Source organism: Rhipicephalus sanguineus, chromosome 6, assembly GCF_013339695.2.
Source record: "Rhipicephalus sanguineus isolate Rsan-2018 chromosome 6, BIME_Rsan_1.4, whole genome shotgun sequence".
Taxonomy (NCBI): Eukaryota; Metazoa; Arthropoda; class Arachnida; order Ixodida; family Ixodidae; genus Rhipicephalus; species Rhipicephalus sanguineus.
The window spans coordinates 171619969-171642700 of NC_051181.1; the positions used below are offsets into that span (position 1 = coordinate 171619969).

Here is a 22732-nt window from a genome sequence, read left to right on the forward strand (position 1 = left end):
TGTGAGCCACTCCTGTATCTTTTCCTTCTTCCAGGCCAGCGTCGGCAATTTCTCTTCTCGCCGGCTATGGTAAGGTGCATTGTCTAAAACAATGACGCTGCCGGCTGGCAACTTCTGCAGGACGTCATTGAACCTCGGAATACATACATCGACGAAGCCATCCTCGCTGCCGATGTGCATCACGATTGGCGCTGACCTTTCCCAGGAGGTTGTTTTAGACCCGTCGTCAGGCCATTTGCTCGAGCGAACAGGCTTTCACGCTTCTGCACCACGATGTCTGTCCACTCGATCGAACGAGTGTGTCCCGCTGTCGCCCATGTCTCGTCCAGGTAGAAGATCTTTCGGCCTTCCGCCCAGTAGCGCTCCATGTCATGGAGGTAGCGATTCCGCCAATCGGTGCTGTCATCCCGGTCGATAAGCAGCGAGTTGCGGCTTCTCTTTTCATGCTTGAAGCCGATCTCGGCCAGCAGGCAACGCACGGTATACGGCCTTAGTGATGGGAGTTCTATACACTTCGAGAGCTCAGTAGTTATCTTCTCGACCATCGATATCTCGCTGCGGTGAAAGAAATTGTGCACACTTGACCTCAACGCGCACAACGTGAAGCTGTCAAACTTCGCGCTGCATCTTCTCCACATTGCATGGGTGCTTTTGCGAGGGCGTCGTCAGTTTGCCACCTGAAAAATGCAAAGCTTTAACTTCCTCCGTCATCCTGAACACAGTCCTTTCGCTGACACCGAGCATGTTGGCAACAAACTTGTTAGTGTCCTCCACGCTGTGTTCAGGCTCCCTGTTGCGCCAATACGTGTAGCAGTGGAAGATCACGTTGCGTGAATCGCTCTTCAGGATGTGGCCGCTCTTGTTCTTGCCGAGGCTCCTTGGTGCTGTGGCCATCATGGCAACACAAGGCTCGTTCGGCAACAAAGGATCGCATTTCAGTGTCACCTCGCTGGGCTCCATGATGGAAAACTGGCACGGAATGCCGTGCACAAACGTGCACGAACTCATGAGATTGCAGGTTCGCAACTGCAAAACAAGTAAAAACTGCAAAAAAATAAGCCTAACACATTGAAAAAAAAAAAAGCTTATGCAAACACACAAAAAGTTTATGTGAATCTTATGCTATTAAGCCAGCGACTGTTTTATAATTAAACGCCCGGTGCAGTCAATCTTGCTCTGTAGCAGACGATGCACAGAGTTGTAGAAGGCGCGGAGTTATTTTTCTGTCACAATCCAGCATGTGCTGTAGCATTTCCATCATGACAGTTTTATCAAAGCACTCGTCAAGATAAACAAATCTTATTTATACCGACAAATACGCGTTTTAGAAGTAGTCACGATTTTTTGAGCGGGACTATTTCTTTAGTCGCAGAGACAATTGGCTGCTTCCAACGTTACTGGATGGGGACAGTCGGAAAACTTGGGCGAGGAGGCGGCCGCAGATCGTCGCCCATTACAGGTGTCACTGGCATCGCTTTGCGACCAGGTCACGTGACCCTCTCCACGACGCGCAGCCGGCGTCGCGCGGAGTAGACGAAGAAGCAGCGACGCGAAACACGTCACGTGAATAGGGCGCAAAACTATCGCAGCGCCGCCACTTTTTGGGACACAGCAAGCGGCCATGTCGCTTCCGTGGTGATCCCGTGCAGTTTTCCAACTGCCTCCATCTAGTAACGTTGGCTGCTGTGCTTCGGTCATCTGGGCGGGGCCTCTCCTGTCTTCTAAAGTTGTACCCAGCTATAGTGGCGGCCGCTAGGGGCGCCACAGTAAAAAAAAAGGCCACCCAGCAAAGTGGCCACTGCAGGCGACGCTTGTATTTTTTTTCTCTGGTACGTCACGGCACGCTCCTTTTAGACAATACCGTATTTTCCGGTTTATAAGTCGCACCCCCTTCAGAATGGCAGTTTTTCTGAAAAAGAAATGTATATAAGTCGCACCAGTGTACAAGACACACCTGCTCATCCGGCCACATTAAAGTATCGCGTTGTGAAAATGCACTGCAAAAACGCATGCTTGCGGCAGCCGTCGCTTTTGCACGTTTCCAGCTGTTGGCAGACACACGTGCGAGCGCCTCTGAACATACATAAAAACAATACTTTCAGAAGTACCTTTATTATTCCGATAGCTTGGTGCCGTTTAATCAAAGCCATCGAAATCCTCTTCCTCTGATTCGCTCACAAACAATGCAGATACTTCTGGTTGTAGTACTGCTGACACATCACTGTCGTCCTCTGACTCGCTCGAATCGGACTCGCCATCGTCGCCAACATCGCCATCGGCCGCGCAGGGGATCAACCCGGCCTTGTGAAAGCCCGCTACAATGGTCTTCTCAGAAACTGACTCCCAAGCTTCACTCACCCATTTTGCCACTTCGCCGAACTCTGCGCGTCTCATGCGCCCCATTTTTGTAAAGCTGTGCTCTCCCTCCGACATCCATGTTTCCCACAAACGTCACAGAACTGCCTTGAAGCTGCGGTTGACAAAAATGTCAAGCGGCTGAAGGATCTTCGTCATGCCGCTGGGTATAATCACTGGCATACAGTTCTTTGAAGTAATCTTCTTCTTGACAATGTCAGTGATGCATCCTGTCCATCACCAGCATTCCTGGCTTCACGTGGAAGAATCCGTCTGGTCGACGTGAAAAACAGCGGTCAAGCCGTGCACTCATCATTCCCTCATCCATCCAACCCTTCGTGTTCGCCTGAATCACCATTGTAGGAGGGAAAATATTCCTCGGCAAGGTTTTCGCTTAAAAATAAGCATGGGAGGCAGTTTTGTGCCGTCCGCGCAGCAGGCGAGCACAACGGTGAAGTGGGATTTCTCGTGGCCTGTTGTCCTCGCAGTGACAGTTTTCTGGCCTTTCTCGGCAACACGTCTCCCAAGTGGGATGTCGAATGTCAGCGGCACTTGATCCATGTGGACGATGTGGCTCGTGTTGACATTCTTCTTCGCAACTTCCTCCCTCGTGAATGAGCTGAAGTTCTCCATTCTTCAAAGGTATACTGCGCTAAAAGGAACAAGGACACAGAAAAGGGGGGACAACACATGCGCAGACTCACAACAGTTGTGAGTCTGCGCATGTGTTGTCCCCCCTTTTCTGTGTCCTTGTTCCTTTTAGCGCAGTATACCTTTGAAGAATGAACATCAACCAACTAGCCCAACTTGCTGCTCTGTTGAAGTTCTCCAGTTGTGCCTGAAAGTCGTCCGGTAGCTTCTGGCACACTGTCGTCCCAGCTATCATGACCAGCTGATTCCGCCGCATAAAGCGGAAACACCACGACTGGACCACCATTAAATCTCGCAGCATTCGTCTCTGTTGCAAGAGCCTTCAGGCGCAGCTGCACTGTTGACAGCCCTCTTCCTTTGGCTCACTGTTACAGCACCCACGTGCGCAGACTACGCTCATGGTCCGTGCCTTCTTGCCGCAGTTGGCCTTCTTTGTTGATTTCATCGTGCGGAGGACACTGTGGGCCTTACGCCAGTCCCTGATTATTTTTTCACTCACATCGAATTGCCTCCCTGCTGCTCGGTTTCCGTGTTCCTCAGCAAATTCAACTGCGCGCAGCTTGAACTTGGCGTCATAGCTTCGCCGACTTTGCTTTCCGTGTGGCGCCATGGTTAGTGAGACTCTACCAGCTCTACGCTATGACGCACAACACATGTGACGCGTGCAGCGACAGCGACACAGTGAGTGCAGTGAAGATATTATGGCGGGCGGAAGTGGTGGCAAAGGAAGTGGCTCTGAAATCCAAACTTGCTTCCCATAATTTCTAATTTAAAGAATACCTCCACATTGTCACCCCTCTGATTATTTTTTTTTTCTGATTTTCTTTTGAAATGTGGTTTCTGTGCATGGCAGAAGGCGGCAAACAGCCTGGCCGCAGTATTCGAGCCACCCAAGCCACGGCATCCAACCCGATTTTGAACGTATATAAGTCGCACCGTTGTATAAGACGCACCGACAAAAAATTAAAAAAAAAGACGACTTATACACCGAAAAATACGGTATTTACATTCTACTTTGTCGTAACAATTATGCGAACTAAACTTGGAACTGAGAATGTTTTCGTACCGAAGACGAGGCACATAAAAAAAAGTAAACAATCTCAAATTCAGCTGGTGGCTCAGTGTGCCAGCAGACCCCCACATAGACCTTTTGTTACGGCGAAATTTGTTTGTTGGCTCAACAGGCCTCAAACAAAGAAAGGACTTTGACGTTACTGTGATGTGCTGTACAGAGAATGGGACATCAACGGCCAATAAATGCATGACATTACCAATAAATGCATGACAGCCTGAGCTCAAGGTCGTGCACTGTTATTTTTCAAACTTTCGATTGCACGCGTTTCATTCCAGCAATCGTGACGGACTCTAAGTTTTACGTAACAGAAAATGTTCTAGGACGTCAGCTTGCATATGCTTGTAATCTGTTTGGAACAGATACATCGGAAGATCGTGGCCGTCAATTAAACGCTTGCTTGATGGGAACTGTTGTCGTTTTCAGGCCTCAAAGGCTTTGCTAGTTTTTGTGCTTATCAGTCCTATTGTACTACACAGTTTCCTAACGCAATATTTGCTGTCAATGTCCCCGATGAAAACCGCATAGATTAATATGTCCCCCTGACTCCGCATTGCGCTTCTTAGTCTCTAACTCGCACGAGCTGGGTGACAAGGATTGATGCACGTTTGCATTCAGAACTGTACTTCCTTGGCAAACCAGGACGCTCAGTAGAATTGTAATTGCCATCTTTCTTTGAAGGAAATGAAACCATGCAAATGCGTATAAGAAATAGCAGCTAATTTTCACCTTCACTCAGCACTGGGGTAGTGGGGAGTTCAAAAGACATCTTAAAGCAGTGCTGACAGGAAAATCCTGCATCTTTTTTCTGTTTTAACAATAAGTAGCTAATGGCCCATTTATCACGACTGGAAACCCCCCTTGCACACGATGGCTCTTGAGGTCGTTTCAGTGGCGTTCAAAGTGTAGCGACTTCCGATTCTTAAGGGGGGACATGACTTGTGGAGACCAAAAAATCATCAAAGAAAAAAGTGTTTTTTAAATTATATTATTGACATCTACAGCTATTATTTCGCATGTAAAGCCTAAGAGAAGTCTTATAAGATCAGTATTTCATCTGCAGTTTAGATCTGTGCAACGAGTACGAGCTGAACGTTAAATGTTTTTGGGTCATTTATTTAGCTTGTCGGAGTCATATCTCATGATCTAGAACAGCTAGAGCTGTAATTACTTTTTTAACATAAAGCCCAAGCTGTGTATCACAAAGTGCTGAGAGCAGAATTCTAATTTTCTGCTCATAGATTTTTTAAAATTGATTTTGTTTTTTCTTTACAGTAGTCATGGTACAAACATTGAATTTCGATCATCGGCAGAATGACTAGTTATGATCCGATCTGAAAACTGATTGCAGCATTGCACTTATTGCATATAGTAGTATCTAGCTGTCTGATAATATTCACTTTCTGCTGAACGGCTTTTCTCCTATTGTCTCCGGAAACAATAGAGAGACAGCTTTGTGTATCTCGTAAACCAGTTTGCTTACAAGAAAAATTATTGTATATTTTAAATCAGCATGAAAAACCAAACAAGTCTATTTAATTTCATCAGGTTTGGACATAAGATACAGAAAATATCTCCACACACCATGTCCCCCCTTAAAGTAGGCTGGCCGGTTGTCGAAGCCACGAGAAATGGCGCTACGCCTGAGGCGATGCAGTGTCACCGTTTATCGTGAGATTGTCCCCATGGACGATGACCGATGAGTCAGTGTTTCGCACACACATGCTTCGAATCGATGCTCAAGTCATCCGTTTCTTGTTGCGTTATGGCTCACTTCCAGTTCTCGAATTGCCCACAAACACTTGGTATGCAAAATAGCGATACCTTTTCAGTAGTGCCTTTGTATCCGAAACGGCACCTCGGCACACAGCACCTGAACTGCATCGTCACGCGAATGTGCCACTTCAACTGTACAATACCTGAATTTGGTCCTTATCCAAAACGCAATCACAGATACAAAGTACACGTGCAAGCTTTCAGCTGGCGCCGGGAGCATCTGCGGTCTCTGCGGAATCAAACTGGAGAAGGGTGGCCTCTCAAGCGATGGTGCGGCAGCTTTCCACGCCATGTGAAGCATAGCATGACGGCCAAGTTTCCTGACCAGAAAAAGTATTGATGGACTTTGGTAGGACAAACGGGCAGATGCGTAAATGACCATACGAGGGAACACGCAAACAATTTAAAGAAGGATTCCACTGCGCACCGTCCGGCGCTTTGCAAAACCTGCTCTTGTGAGCCGACATTCTATGATGTGAGGATCCTTGGCAGATGTAAAGATGAAATGGTGCATGAGATTCTGGAGGCTTTGCACATAAAAAGAGAAAAATTGTGATTGTGTCAGTCAAACGTCCGTTTCGCTGTATAATGCGGAATCTTTAAATCTTTGCCTTGACACGCCCGCTGTGGCTTGTGCGATGTTGATGCGCATTGGGAATAGTATTTATGTGCCACCCTTTCCTAGTCTCTATTAAAGTTGTGAGTTAGCACCTGTCCCGTCATCATGTGCTTCTTTCTTTTGTGATTGTGCTTAAGCGCTACAAAAATGTCTGTTAACAAAAGTTCCTGCTGTGCCAAGATCTGGGCTTCTTGTATAATCCTAGTCCAACATCAGATATAATTGCATTCTTCAAATGAATTATAGCTAGTTCAAGTAAGTTTAGCAAGCAGATATTTGCCCTTCAATGTATTCATTATTGTAATTGCTAAGGGAGCTAAAGCTTGTGGTTCATCTTATATACTGACTGACAGAGTCTCATTCAATCGATGACTGATCAGTTAATCAAGCAGTGCACCCAATTTGCCATATCGTTGTGCGTTTTATTCAGCCCTTATGCCTGTTCTTCCTCACCTACGTTAGCCAACTGTGTGGGTTTGATTGTATACATATGCTTTCCTTGCTAAACAAATAGCTGTTTGGTGAAGATACGTGTAATATGTGTGAGCATAGTTAAGGGGAGACGTGGGTCTTGAAAAGTGTATTTTTAACAGTTGGGTGAACGGAACGAAATTTAATACACTTATTCAGTTTTTTCTGCAGATTCCAAATCTCTGAGTAGATTTTTAATAGCTGCATTGGGAACAAAATATATGCTAGTTCTATAACGTTTTCTAGCACAATTCTTACGGGGATTTTTGGCAACTTCTTTTCATCAAACGCAAAAGCAAAGTATGCGGCAAGACTGCCAGAAAGGTGGTATAGCCAATGACGCTATTTATTTTCTTATAATGCTGTTTACCAAATGATACTTCTCGATAATCATAAAGTGTATGAAGCAAAAATTTTTCACTCATATTTGCATCCGTTTATTTTGCATTTGAAGTTCGATGAAAACAATCAAATTAGCATCATCGGCTAGACATGCTCTCTGGCACTCTTGCCACATATTTTGTTTTGTCTTTGACAAAGCAAAGTTGCCAAAAAGTATTGTAAGAAATATGCTCTCAGAAATTGCATAACATTTGTACTAATGCAGATAATAAAAATCTACTTGAAGATTTGGAATCTGCAGAAAAAACTGAATAAGTGTATTAAATTTCATTCAGTTAACCCAACTAATAAAAAAATTTTTTTCAAGACCCACGTCTCCCCTGAACGGCAGTGCACTGAATAACTTACTATATATATATGAATGTATAAAAATGTAGTGATGTACATTTTTTAGATTTGTAGCATAAGTTAAAGGGATACAGAACAAAAATAGGAAAAAATGACAAAAACATGGAAATTCTAGCGACTGTGTTGAGCCGGGACATCACTGCAGGGAGCATGCTTTCTTATCTCTCCCCATTGGGGCACAAAGGTGCTGTATCCCAGCGTCCACATATGTGGACAAAACATATCACTCAAGTGGGGATGAGGGTAGCCAACACATTGCCTTAGAAATCGATTTGAAATGTTGGCATTACTTCAGCATTTCATAAAAACATCTATATTTGCCAACTTATGTGAACAAACAGTAGCAAGTGCACACAGAACAATGCATGGTGTTCTTCTCAAGTTGCCTGTAGAGATGTATGCCTACATTTTTTTTACAAGTTCACTCTTGAATCATAAGAGTGTGACTTTTGTTGCACTGTGAGAGACCAATGCTTTGTAAGCCTAATTGTCACTGCAGTGTCCATGTTTGTGGATGCCAGGCATACCGAGTTCATGTAAGAAGCTGATTGAACGCCGCATGGCACTAGGACTCGTTTTGTTGCCGTGCGGCTCTGCACAAAACATTATCTGTAATATATCTAAATACTGCTTTCAGAAGTTATGTTTAGAATTCATTTGCTTTATTCGGGAAGTGGATTAAGTTATGAAAACATACATGCCATAATTTTTAAGCTGACTAGCAGAAGCGAATGTTCCGATTTGGAGAGCACCGATAATTAGCGCATTGAAGCAGAGCCATCAACAAGCAAAGGCCTCTTGAACAATGCTACTGCTGATGATGAAAGCATTCGGTTTGAACATAGCCATGAACGCATTGGTAATGATGATGACGAACACATTGAGGTAGAGCTGTGGGCAAGCAAATGGGCCTTGAACGATGATGATGAAAGCGTTGGACATGAGGATCAACACGCTGATGATGGCGATAATGAACAGTGACGGTAAAAGCGGCCACGTGAGTGTTTATGATAATGATATTAATGATGAATGCCTTGATCATGGTAAGTATGATGATGATCAATGCATTATTGAGACAGGGCCGTTGGCAAGCAAAGTTCCCATGTACGATGATGCAACTGGTTTTCCCAGCGTCCACATATGTGGACACTTATTTTCTTCTAGAACTAAAGCTAAATTTTCAAAGTTTTCGGTTTATTCCCACTTCCGTATGTATTGTTATTGCATATATGCAAAAAAAATATTTACTTGCGCAACTGGATTGGCCGTGGATGGGCAGGGATAGAGAAGAAGGGTTGAGAGAGGCTGAACAAAAAAGGCCTTTCCAGTATGTGGGTCATTTCTGAAGCCACATCGAGAAACCTGTCGATCTCCACATTGACTGAAATCTGGATGCCCAAAAAAAGGGCAGGACACGAGAAGATGGAAGCTCGCAGGCTTTGTGTGCTGGAGCCAACATTTTGACAAAGGTTTCTTCTTTGACAAGGAAGACATGTCCACTTGTCAAAACGTCAGCTCCAGCACACAAACTCTGTGTACGAATTTTTCCTTGAAACCTGGATGGTGAGTCTTTCTTCCACAGTTATGTTTTTACACAAGGCAACCACATGTGATGCCAACAAAAAAAAAAAAAAATGCTTGAGCCCTGCCACGTGTGTGTAGCTGATTATTAAGAAAATAGAAGAAAACTGGGAGGAAGACAGTCATGTGTGGCGTAGGCTGCTAGTCAGTGGTCTGCAGGCCACATGTTTGAGAGCTCTGTTTTTTAGGGGCTTTACCCCATGCGAGAGCTGCTGCCGGTGCTGTTTGTAGTGGTTCTAGGAACTATAGTGGAAGCTGAGCAGATTGAGAGACGCCATTGTTGGCTCGCCCGTTTCTGGTGATGTTATGATTCACCTCCCCTAGTTCGTGGCGTGGCCGCTAGACGCAGCAGTTTGTGAAAAACACATTAAATTCATTATTTTCGTCTAGTTTCTGCCTGAAATGAAGGTTTTGTCTATTTCAGCACCAAGTCTTTCAATTTGGCTGAAAATCTTGGAAAAAATTTTGTTTAGTATTTACCCAACTGTGGTGTCAACTTGAAGAGACAATGCCTGTATGCTTGTACAGTTCTGCAGCCATTGCAAGGCTGCTGTTTAGTCAATGCACACAAATTGTAGCAAACCATTTGATGTACCAGTTTGTACATTTATTCAAGTAATGAAAAAGAAATGCACAAAGACTGCCATTCCTCATCAGTTCTATAAAGCCAACGATTTAGTTTACGACTGTGTCCTCTTCTTGGCTCAACTATGGAGAAAGGGCAGTGTTGGCACTGAGCTGTTTGAGTAAGTTGACCAACGCAGTGCTGTGTTCAAAACCTTTTCTTTCCTCTGGCACACAGAAAGCAATGACAAGCTCTCTGCACGCACACCAAGCATTGGCCGCATCACAGGAAGTGCCAGCATCGAAACACTGGTTCGTGTGGGCATCGAGAAAGAACATGGCTTGTCACCCGACTCCAAAGTGGTAGTGCTGCACGATTTCACACCCTGTGTCGACGATGAGCTTGAGGTGCGACGTGGTCAAATCGTCAATGTGCTGTACCAGGAGAATGATTGGGTGTACGTCATTGCTTCCGAGACTGGTCAGGAAGGCTTCATTCCTCACTCGTACTGTGCTCCCTATGGCAGCCAGCTGGGAGAGCTGGCCCTGACAGTGCGCCACAAAAAGCTGCCGCGTGGGCTGGATGACGACCTCTTGGAGCAGGCATCATCACGTTCTGTGGACAGTGGACAGCAATCGGATGCTGAAAGCTTTGGTGTTGCTGCCACCACTGAACACTCCACGACTCCACCAGATGTGCACCCATTCTTCAAGGACCCAGCCGGCCGGTATGTGGTTTTGTACACATTTGTGGCTCGTGATGAGAATGATGTGAGTGTCGAACGTGGTGAACTGGTGACAGTGTTGAATCACGAGGACCCGGACTGGTTCTGGGTGCTTCGTTCCGACGGCCAGGAAGGATTCGTGCCCAGCGCATTTGTGTGCCCTGCGGTGGCAGACTCTGCACAGGGTGAGTGCCCTTTCTGCCATCATCCCATTCATGGCCAGGGGCATGTCATTAAAGCTAGGGAAAGTACACAACAAACAATTATTGTTATGAGGCAAAAAACAGATTCATTCATTCAACTATTTTTAGAGCAGTTACGAAATTCTTTTTCTTACAAAAAGTGTAAAATTTGTGTCAACTAGATGGCATTCCAGATTTCAGTATACAGGCACAGCTGTGCCGTTCTCGTTCACAACGATCTGGCACGTATAGTGAGTGTGCAGCGAATTTGACAGGCTTTCACACATCTTTTTAAAGCCTGTACAAATACAACATTTTAGTAACAGAAATGTTTTAGTTAGTTTTAATAGGCAGTTAGAGACACAGTATCGCACTTGTAATATTGGAGCCCTTTGGGGAGCCAGAGCTTTCACGACAGAAGGAAGAACGTTTGGGCGTGTTGGTTATTCATCGTTCATCAGCAACCATAGCGCAACAAAGAACACGGAACAAGGAAGTGACCAGGACAAGCGCTCACTATCAACAAAGGTTTTTATTGCAGAAACAGAGCATATACAAGCACCCTTTGAAGCTGCAAGAATGAAATGAAAGAAGGTGATAGACACGTGTCTATGCCAAGAGTTCATGCTCTTTCGCAGATAAAAGGACAGACTGAATACTGACACATCTGTTACCTGCCCTGGCTATCTCTGACGCCTCTACGATTTCTCTGGTCATTTAGTCACGGTGCCGATACAGAACAACTGTCTAATTGAACAGTGGAACGCACCGTGGCTTCGCGTCACACTTCTTACAATGGGCGGCAAGGTGTCCGTCAATGGCAGTGTTCCTGATTTTGTTGTTGTGCTCGAGCAAGCGAACGTTGAGGCATCTGCCAGGCGTTGAGGCATCTGCCATTTTAAAGATGAGCACATGTGTTGGGTCTATGAACCAAGAGCAAACAAGCCGCCCTTAAAGTACTCATCTGCGCACTCAAAGCTTATAAAAAGAAACATCGTGCTTTCTTTTTTGTCGAACGCTCTCTGCAAGTCGTGCTTTCACTTGGTGGATGAAAGCTTTCAAAAACAAGTGGCACATCTGGAGGCAGCAGGCTATCCGAGGCATGTCATTGTCTCAGTCGCTGAGGGCCTGCATCAAAAAAGGAAGTCCGTCTCACGTCTGAGTGAAGAGCGGAGAGCAGAACTTGAGAGAACCGCAAAAGAAAATCGAGCCAAAGAAAAGGTGGCTGTAATCCCGTACCTTCACAAATTGTCTCACAATTTAAAGAAGGTCGGGCAGCGTTCTGGGGTTAAGGTTGTGTTTTCGGCACCTAACAAGCTTTTGAGTGTGTAAGTTGAGTTGTCCGACAAGGAAGCGAAAACCTGTTTGCTTCATCAGAGACAAAAACGCTTACGTCTCGTGCACAAGAGGCGTTGTTTACAACATTCCTCGTTCATGTGGAAGGCATTACATAGGCCAGACTGGCAGATGCCTCAACGTTCGCTTGCTCGAGCACAACAACAAAATCGGGAACACTGCCATTGACGGACACCTTGCCGTCCATTGTAAGAAGTGTGACGCGAAGCCATAGTGCGCTCCACTGTTCAATCAGACAGTTGTTCTGTATCGGCACCGTGACTAAATGACCAGAGAAATCGTAGAGGCGTCAGAGATAGCCAGGGCAGGTAACAGATGTGTCAGTATTCAGTCTGTCCTTTTATCTGCGAAAGAGCATGAATTCTTGGCATAGACACGTGTCTACCACCTTCTTTCTTTTCATTATTGCAGCTTCAAAGGGTGCTTGTATATTCTCTGTTTCTGCAATAAAAACCTTTGTTGATAGTGAGCGCTTGTCCTGGTCACTTCCTTGTCCCGTGTTCTTTGTTGTGCTATGGTTGCTGATGAACGAGTTTTCACGAACTGCCATATCGGGCATTTCTAGAAACACTTGGGCACATGAACAAATACAGGTGGCTGCTACATACATGCCACCATGCGCGATGATCAACTGAGGAAAAAGAAGCTTTGAGGCTGATGGTGTTGTGTTTATAAATACCGCAATTGAGAAGGCTTTTAATACCAGCAGGAATGATCCAGAACATTGGTACCCCTCTCGGAATCACTTTCCACTGGTGCACATAGCTTGGCACTCTGCAAAACACCACAAATAATCTTCTACTTAAATCTTGTCTTTAAAAAAAAAGTTTAAACAAGCCCATGACAACTTAGGTTTTGTGAAGATCAGGCTGCGCATTACACGTGTCCTGCCTCACCATGTCAGCTATGCATGTTCCATTACTGATTACATACACCGCATTTCAACGCTAGGCACCTTATACTTGCCCCCCAAAAGTTCCTCAATGGGCTTTTTTTTCCCTTTAAGTATTAGGCTAAGACGACAGCCGGCTCACTGCATGCTCGTAAATGGTCCTAGACAACAGCAAGTCCACATCATTAATCCAAAGCCCGACCGCTTCAATGTGTTCAACTTACACTGGCCTTTCATGTGCTGGCTGCCTTGAGCACTTACCTAAAAAAAAAGGGTCCTTGACTTAGGCGTCTGGTAGTGGCACTCACCCGTGGGCATTCCTCAGTGAGCCCACTACCCCTCTTCTAGGGCACAGACAGAAGGGCAGCTGGTGAGGCACTTGTATGGGGGGAGGGCGTGCGCACCCTGTCCTCTGATGTATGTGAGGCAAACGCTGCGGTGCAACAGGGAGGAGGACTGGTTGCGGTCCTTTAGTGTATTTTAGGTTATCATATTTATTTATTTTTACATACTGCAGCCCGGTTGGGGCACAAGTGGCAATTACACATCAAGCACAGACGAAAAGTCACCACATGGCAATTCACCAATACCTCCTGGTAAAACAGGGAAAAAACTCATTTGGAACATATCAGTTCTAGTTTGAAATGTTTAATGTAGAGGATGGATCAGCAAACTTAACATATTTGTCTTAAAATTGAGATGCAATGAGTTCATTAGAGAATGCCGACGTGTTGACAAAGGGCTACGCTTAAGACTAGAAAGGTCAGAGGAAGGCGAACAAGATGTTGTATCTACAGCATATAAAACGAATGGTCTGTGCAAACTCAGTCTTGCGAATGTCATTTTTCTGAAAAGGGTTCCATACTACAGACGCATATTGAAGAATGGGTCAATAAGGGGAGCCACACTCCAAGTTTTTGTTGAAGGTAGCCGGGCTTTTTTAATGATTTATTGCTCTACTATTTTCACTCCATGAAAGGTTGTGGGTGAAAAGGAGGTATTTCTTTACCTTTAGTGGTGCACTGTATGAGAAAAGACCTTTTGAATGGCAAAGACACAGTTTTGCTTAAGTGGAGGCTAAGCTTGTGTAGCAGTTAGTCAAATGTCAAACCACAGTGTCAAATGCTTTCAAAAAATCCACGAAAAGTGCATCAACCTGTGAGCCAAGATTTAGCAATGTCATAAGTGAATTCAAGTAGCTGAGACCACGACGAAAACCAGGTTGACAGTTACTAAATATGTTGTTAGATTCCAGGTAGTCCATTATATGTTTGTGTGTGATATGTTCAAGCATTTTACTGGAGTAGGAGGTTAAAGAGATCAGTTGGTAGTTAGTTTACATCTGCTTGTTACCAGACTTGAGTAAGGGTAGAATTTTAGCATGTCGCCTCGAGGAAGGAGCAGATGCGGTTGACAGTGACTGGTTAAATGTAAGTAAACTAACGACATGTCCAAAGAGCAGGGGCGTAGCCAGAAATTTTTTTCGGGGGGGTTCAACCATACTTTGTGTATGTTCGTGCGTGCGTTTGTATGTGTGCGTGTATATATACGCAAGCGAAATTTAAAAAATTCCGGGGCTGGTTTGAACCCCCCCCCCAACCCCCCCTTGGCTATGCCCCTGCCAAAGAGCATAACGAATAAGTAAAGCATTGTGTACATTATCAGGACCACTCGACCTTATCAAGTTTTAACACTTAAGTTTAAAACACCATCACATGACACATTGAGATCATCAATTGAAGATGCTGTGGCACATTGGAAAGGAGGGAGTTTGCAGTTATCTTGTGTAAAAACAAATTGAAAGTATGAGTTAAAGGCAGATGCGATAGTATCAGGATTGTTAGTAGATTCAGCATTAATTTAAAAAGTTGCGTTATCTGTTGCACTTGGTGATATCGATTGCCAAAACTTTTTCGCTTTGGTTATAAGAAGCTGTGGCAATCTCACTCTGTAGTAGGAATCTTTGGCCGACTTCAACTTAGCACGAAATTCCTCCTTTGCCTGATTAAATAGAGCGACATTAACAGGGTTCCTGCTACGTTTTGAGCATTGCAGTTTACTCGACAAATGTATCAAGTATCTTGTTATCTATGGTTTTTGTTAAGCTTTTTTTTCTTTGTTTTAACACGAACAAAACTTTAAACACATTGGTGAATAATGCTTAAAAAAAAACACTATATCTTTAATGTCACCATTATTACTCGCATCTACAAATACATCAAGAGAACTGTTCGATGTATGAATAATAGAAGCATCATCTGTGCGATCGAAATTGAGAAATGAGGTATACGATATACTTGATTTAAATCCTGGAAGAAAAACAGGAACTGTATTATGGTCCAAAATGTCTTGGATAACATTTCAGTCGTAACCTGCATTTACGAGACGTGGGCCGAGAAAGACCAGGTCTAGGACTGCATGACCTCTTGTTGGCTCCTCTACTACCGTCTTTAGGCCAGCCGACTTAGAGAGAGTTCCTTAGCTAAATTAACCTCATGACTTGTAGGGGTTAGTGACGATAGTAAGAGCATTGAAATGTCCCATAAGGAGTACTTCTAAAGACATAATGTGGCGATTATGCAAGAATATATCCAGGTTTTGTAAGAGCTCAAGAGGTGAGCCTGGGGGATGCTATTACTGTTTTCCTTTCAAGGTAAACCTTGCACCAAGCACATTCTTATTCCACCGGGACTTCCATCACAGAAAAATTGGGGTCAGATTTTAGAAGTGTTATGCCACCTCCTCGACAGTGTTTCCTCTCAGCCCGTGTTTTGTTATAACCCGGAAGTGTTATTTCGTCATCATGTATCTCATCGTGTAACCATGTCTCTGTTATGCCTATAATATGAGGAGAGTGACTCCAGATGAGCGCAATGAAGTCAGTGACCTTGTTCGATAGGCTTCTAGCATTAATATTAAGTATGATATGGCGGACGAAAATTTCTTTTATGGTTGCGGGTGGTGGTGGGAGCACTTAACGGACCGCCCGGGTGCTTGTTGACATTCACCCCAGTTGTACCATACATTATCTAAAACATGCATGATCAAAGCGCATTTTTACAGAACCATTGTTACGGTAGGAGGTTGTCGCATCCCATAGCTTTTCATGGATTCCGCAGACACGATCCGAAAAGTTTTCTCTAATTACGTAACCAGTGTCCTTTAGCTTAGATGAATGCTTCAGTACTTCTAGTTTCTCATGAAATTCTTATAATTTGATAATCACGGGATATGCATTACCTCTTATTGTGACCAATTCAGTGTAATGTATCACTGCATGAACAGTGAATAGACCGATCTCACCGCGAGTTGCACTACGCCACTGCTGCCGCAGTGCATGCCGGTACATGGAGTACTCGGTACGTTCATCTGCGTTCAGCTGGTGCAACGGCGAGCTGCACTGATGAGTTTTAGCGGCCGTATTTGGATGAATCGCGATGATTGGGTTCACATGCTGCGTGCTGGGATGCTACAACAGAAGCCCGAAGCAGAAAGACTCGGATTTTTTGTGCTTTCAAAGGATGTCAAACTCCGACAGGAATGTGTGCGACAGTCGACTAAGTCGGACAGAGCGGCAACTACCGCGCACTTTCAACATGTCGTTTAACGTGTTTGTGAATTCAGTGTGCATAAGGCATGGTAGTTTAGCAGTGCCTTTTGCGTCATAACTAGCTTTCTGCACGGCCGATGGGCCGATCAGCGAGAGCAAAACTTCATGCAACGTGTGCTCGATTCCTTTGCCGGGGCGATGGACGCGAGCGGTGGCAGATTGGATACAACGTGTCTTCCGGGCATAACAGATGTCGCTTAAGTATGCAGTGATGTCTGAACCGACCTCTCACCAAAAGCGATGACGACTTTCAAGTGTAATGCTTGAACGAGACCTGTGGCACAAACCAAGCTTATAACTGCATGCTGTGCGTGTACAGCTCGCGCCATGGAGTGCACGGTGAAAACTCGGCCGTGCCAGCATCGCAGCTAACGACGGCGCTGGGATTTCCTTATTCTTCTCAATATGCGATATTAAGAGATATCAAGAGATGGCAAACGCGCGAGGGGGAGACAGAAAATTAGGTGGGTAGATGAGATTAAGAAGTTTGTAGGTATAACGTGGCAGCAGAAAGCACAGGACCGGGTTGATTGGCGGAACATGGGAGAGGCCTGCAGTGGGCGTAGACAGGCTGATGATGATGATGATGCGATATTACCCCAAACATAGCCCTGCAGTGGGCGTAGACAGGCTGATGATGATGATGATGATGTGATATTACCCCAAACATAGGCGTGTGCACGGGGGGTCAGGGGGGGGGGGGCAGCTGCTCGTCCTATTCACCTTAGAGGGCAGGGCACAAAGTCAGCCCCACACATTGACATAATAGGAAGGGGGTTGCTGTGACTCGGGGGGGGGGGGGGGGGCGCAATGTCAGTGCCATGCATTGACATAATTGGGAGGGGGGCGCCGCGACGAACCTTCGCCCCCCAATGAAGGGGAATGCTGCGCACGCCTATGACCACAAACGCAACGTAAAGCGGCAACAGCGGTACCAAAGCTTAGCTTTTTATATGAGCTTGGGCGGCTCTTACCGTATACTGCAGTTTCAAAGCGGTAGGCCTAGCGACGATATCGGTGCCCAGCGATCCGGTGGCCGGAGCGTACTACTGCTCATCCGCCACATTGTGTGTAACGCCAAAACATCAACTGAATGATCCATCTCTTGTGCAGTAGGGAATATTTTGCCAGTTCATAAGATTTCCGTGACGTTAAACTTTTGCAAACGGCATGTGGCCAGTCGCCGTCTCGAGGACGCACTTCTAACCTGCTTCACGGGCACTCTTTCATATTCATTCACGTTTAACACATGACTGTGATTAAAGTCCTGCGTTGATAACACAGTGTATAGATGGAAAGTGTTGCTTCGACAAAAATGAAGTGCGAAAAGCTTTTTTTTTTTTTTTGTCCCATCAGTTTTTTTTTTTCCCAAACTGCGGAGAGCTAGCTCTACGCAGTTTGGGCAAGTTATTTTCCGCATACTGTAACATGCATTGCTCGTGTGCTAACGTTCACTAAATAAGATTCTTGCTCTCATGACAACAGGAACGTGACTTCTCGTTTTTTTTTTAATTACTAGTATGTATTCAGCGAAGCGACACAAGCGCATCAACACGCCGAGACGCCCTGGCCACATGTAAGCAGTGGCGACTCTGCTTTCTTTCTTAACGCTAGGATATGCAGTGTAAACTGAAATAAAATAACGTGCATTGGAGGTCTGGACACAGTTTTCCACCGCATTCAGTCGTCTTATATGCCGCGGATTCGTGCGAAACACAAATATACCTGAAGTATGTAGCAAGCAGCCGCACCAGCAGCGCTCAAAGTACTCCAACTAAGATGGCGGCAGTGCCGCTGTCGGAAACTCGCGCATGCGCAGATCATCTGGTGAGATCAGTCTATTTTAAGCACATCTGAGAACCACTTAGACACGTTTGACAAAAGGGCATTGTTGTGTTCATCTAGCACTTCAGGGAATCCATGTAAGACAATGTTATTTCTGCGTGACCGATGTTCTAAGTCATCCATGCTCAAAAGAAGCTTGTTAATTGTCTCATTAAAGCTGCATTGCAGAGTTTTATCCTTTTCATTCAAACTTGAAACAATCGTGTTAAGCATGTCAGATAAAGAATGTACTTCGTTTTGCACTTGTGTAATGTTTTAATTGTGGGCCGGCCACGTAGCACGTCGGCAGGATAACCGGTGGTCATTAAGGGTAACTGACTGGATTCCAAGAGAGGGCAAACGCGTGAGGGGAAGACAGAAAATTAGGTGGGTAGATGAGATTAAGAAGTTTGTAGGTATAACGTGGCAGCAGAAAGCACAGGACCGGGTTGATTGGCGGAACATGGGAGAGGCCTTTGCCCTGCAGTGGGCGTAGACAGGCTGATGATGATGATGAATGTTTTAATTCACGAGAACTGATTCAAGGGTGTTTACCCGAGACCCTAGTGCCTGAAAATGTGAATAAGGAGATTGTTAAAGTAAATTAAAATCATCAGACAACTTTTCCTTGCAAGCAAGCAACTTAGCAAACATCTCAGCAGGGGATGGTACGGAAGATCCATTAGTGTGATCAGCAATTTGAGCATCTGGCCCGTCCCCCTCTTATAAAGTCAGGTTCTGGTTAGTGCCGGAACGTGTGTTAATAGTGCGAGGGTCAGGATTAGTCTCTACATCTCCACACAAAAGGAGGTCACTAAAGCAGTGCGATGCAACAGAACATAGTGGGCATAAACATACAAGGCCGTAACTTGGTTGGCGAGAGAACAGCAGCAAGCAGCGATTATCGGAACGAATGCAATAAGCATTGTTTAGGTACCATACCTGCGTGAATAAACAGGAGACGGTTGAAGGTTGTGCACCTGCTGCTGCCGCCTCGCCCACTGAAGAAACAGGTGCCTTTATAGCCATGAGTACGGGCATCGCACGGCTGCGTAGCTCGAAGCTAGCGTGGGTGACTTGATCAAAACGAGCGTCATGCAGTGACACGGTCACGAGGGCTCCAGTAGAAAAGTTGACAGGCGATCCGAGAATATTGTCCACCGATGAAGTAGGTTGTTCTCTCCGCAAGGTGTCCGGTGTGATAGTCAAACTAGCTGCAACCGCTAAAGCAGACTGGTTCAGCAGGGACCCAGGACGTGTGGACAAGAAGCTGCGTGAAAAACATGCTGCTGCCGCCTCGCCCTTTGCTCAACCCATTCCACCCCCTTTATATTGGTGTGCCTCACTTGTGTGCTAAGCAGGATCACGGTAGCACACTCCTCGTACGTTTAGCTGTTGGTGCCCTACAGAAACGCCATGCGGAAGCTTTCCTAGACATACCTATAAATAAATACTTTCGAACGAGGGACGTTTTTACAGTTAAAATTATATTATCAAGAAAACTGCATGAAAAACGTGGACGAAGGGAGACAAGAACAGCACAAGCGCATTGCTGTTTCCTTGGTGCACATTTTTTGCGCAGTTTTCTTGATAATGGAATACCAACTCGCCCAACAGTCCATTCTACTAAAATAATATTCTTGGACAGAAAGAAAGCCTAAAATTGCTTACAGACCCTGCCTGTTTACAGAATACATAAAATGAGTGCGCACAGTCACTGCGACGGAGTGTGTATCCCCAAATCGGCTTCTAGCGTAAAAGGCAGGCAATCGCTTAAGGCGCACTATGTGACATTGCATTAGGCTGTCTCTATAAAATGGAGCATACCAGAATGAAACCTCACTGCAGAGATTGCGCGGCCACACCATGTGAGCATTTAATTGTACACAAGCAACTGTTGTTGCGTGAACGCTATCAAAGGGACAGTGCCTGTGGTTATTTGTGTGTGCCATCAGGAAAACTCACTTTTTCTTTTAAATTCCTGCATGTTTCATTATCACTATTTCTCACATGGCGCCGTGCTGTATGTTTATCGGTCTCCTCAGCAGGCAATTTCCCGCTGCTTCTTTTTCTTAATCCATTACATTCATTGGTTGGTGTACAGAAAAACATTACCTTCTTTTTTAACATGATTCCTTTCTCTCCATTTTCATTTCACTGAACTTGCCAGTATCTATAGCATCAAAACTTTCATAGACTAAAGCTTAAGACCGCAGACTTGGCGACTGCTGTTGAAGATGAAGCAGTCTGCGAGGTGAAATGTGTGTCATCTTGCAATGCGAAGGCGAACAAATATCCCATTGCAACGTTCACCGAACTAGTTCACCAAACGACTTGAGTAGACATAGAGACGCATGAGCAGCAGTGAAAAAGAGAGAAGTCATCACAGCAACTCTAGCTCGCAGCTGCAAAGCAGGGTAAATACAAGGTGTCGAGACTGCAATGTAAATTGTTAATGCACAGCATCCTTCAGCAATTTTAGTGGCAAAATCATGTCTATAACACAAAAGGCGTGGCTTCTGACAAAAATACGTACCACTCCATAGAAAATAACTGTCATTGTGATGGGCCAACTTCAACTTAAAAGTTAATCAACCTAATTTTGGGGGTGATATGGATGTGGGCAGCATATATAGACCAACTTGCGCGAGAGAAGTGTCGTTAGCCGAGCAACCTGCACAGGCTAGCGTCTCAATGAGCGCTTTCTGCTACTCACCGAACATTGCAGCCCTATCATTGAAGCAGAAATTTCCCTCGCCGAAGCATGTGCGTGTTGTAGCTAATGGCTGTTTGCCAGTTTGGCCATCCAAGCTTCGCACATCGTCTTAACCTGCGGACATGTGCGAAGGCTGAAACCAGGCTCTGTTGCGTACATCCTGCACTAAGGCACTGAGCGCTGGCTTACCTTACAAGATGCCTTCAAAGATGGTGGCTACATATCGTAGTGCTTTCGAGGGTTGTCAAGGGCACACCAGGAGCAGGAAAACCTCCCCTTTGAAGTACAGCACAGGTGCCACTCTAAAATTTTGTTTTCAGCTTGCTTTGGCTCTCTGGAAGCTCACAACGTAGCCCCTGTGACCACGGGGTTGTCCATAGCACATCACGCCACCGATGGTGCCAGATTTTCCACTGGTGGGCCTTGCTTGCGTTGCTACGACAGCCAGACTCTTGTCATCTTCGCACGCAAATTCTATGTCAAGGCATAAATACTTTGCCACAGCTCAAGTGACATTTAAGTGGCAATTAACAAAATCTTGTTATTTAGCTTTTTATTTATTTAATTGTTTCTGTTAGAAAGTTGTAGTGCATATGAAAGTATGGCATGCCCATTTTCTAGGAATCACAAAAGTTGCATGTTATTTGATATATTCATCATCGAATTTTAATAGCCATATCAAAACTGATCATGCCTGGCACGCAGGAAACGTGGCCACTCAGTTACATCAGACCAAACTCCTTGTAATGAGGAAACGACGAAATTTAAATGAAGGTGCGTTGTGGCCGTATCTTGTCAAAGAAAACAGCAAGTCATCTCATTGGCACCAGCAAATCACCTTATTGTTGCATGTGATGCTTGTTGCTGTGGGGATCGAGAGCGTCCTTCTACCTGGCGCCTCGTTCCCCAGCTGCCGCGCGCGTGCCGGCCGCGTAGCCCGGGCGCACTTAGGCACCGGCAATCGCCAAGATGGCGGCCAGGGCGCCTCTTTGTCTGGGCGAGCCAAGCCAGCGCCCTCTAGGTGGCATTGGCCAAGCGTCGGCTCCGTCCCGCGCTGGCATGTCCGGACACGCTACGCTGGCGCGCTGCGCGGGCCTACGTCACAACGCAGCGCCATTGCCCATTGGGCCGCTGGTGACATCCTCCTCTCCTACGAGCTAAGATGCGCCCGACGATTCGCTCGTGGTGGCAGATGCTCTCTGGCTAGCACGAGAGGTTGATGATGAAAAAACATTTATTATAAAAAAAAGAGAGTTTGGGGGCCAAAGCATGACCCCGGTACATGGTCGGCGTCCCTAGTCCGGGACACCGCATGACAAGGCCCCGTCTCGCGCCCGTCGCACCAGAGCCCGTTGCGACTCCAGTGAGGAGCAGTTGAGGAGGGCAGTCTCCCATGCCTCTCGTGAAGGGGTAGGGGAAGGGGGCAGGTCGGGATTTTTAGTACATGCCCACACCATGTGGAAGATATCGCAGGTCTCCCCACAGTGTGGGCACCGCCCATCCGTGTTTGGATCGTAGTGCTTTAATATTGCAGGGCAGAGTAGAGTACCTGTCTGCAGGCGCCTTAGAGTTCGCTCATCCGCCTTAC

At 45.6% G+C, this 22732-nt stretch overlaps 1 protein-coding gene across 1 annotated transcript in view; it reads left to right on the top strand.

Annotated features, from left to right (window-relative positions):
• The window catches only part of LOC119397046 (SH3 domain-containing protein Dlish), a 92155-nt gene that overhangs the window by 21476 nt on the left and 47947 nt on the right, over positions 1 to 22732 (top strand). Inside the window, exon 2 of the mRNA XM_037664470.2 lies at positions 10078 to 10749. Within this exon, the coding sequence (XP_037520398.1) occupies positions 10078 to 10749 (672 nt within the window). The remainder of the gene's footprint in view (positions 1 to 10077; positions 10750 to 22732) is intronic.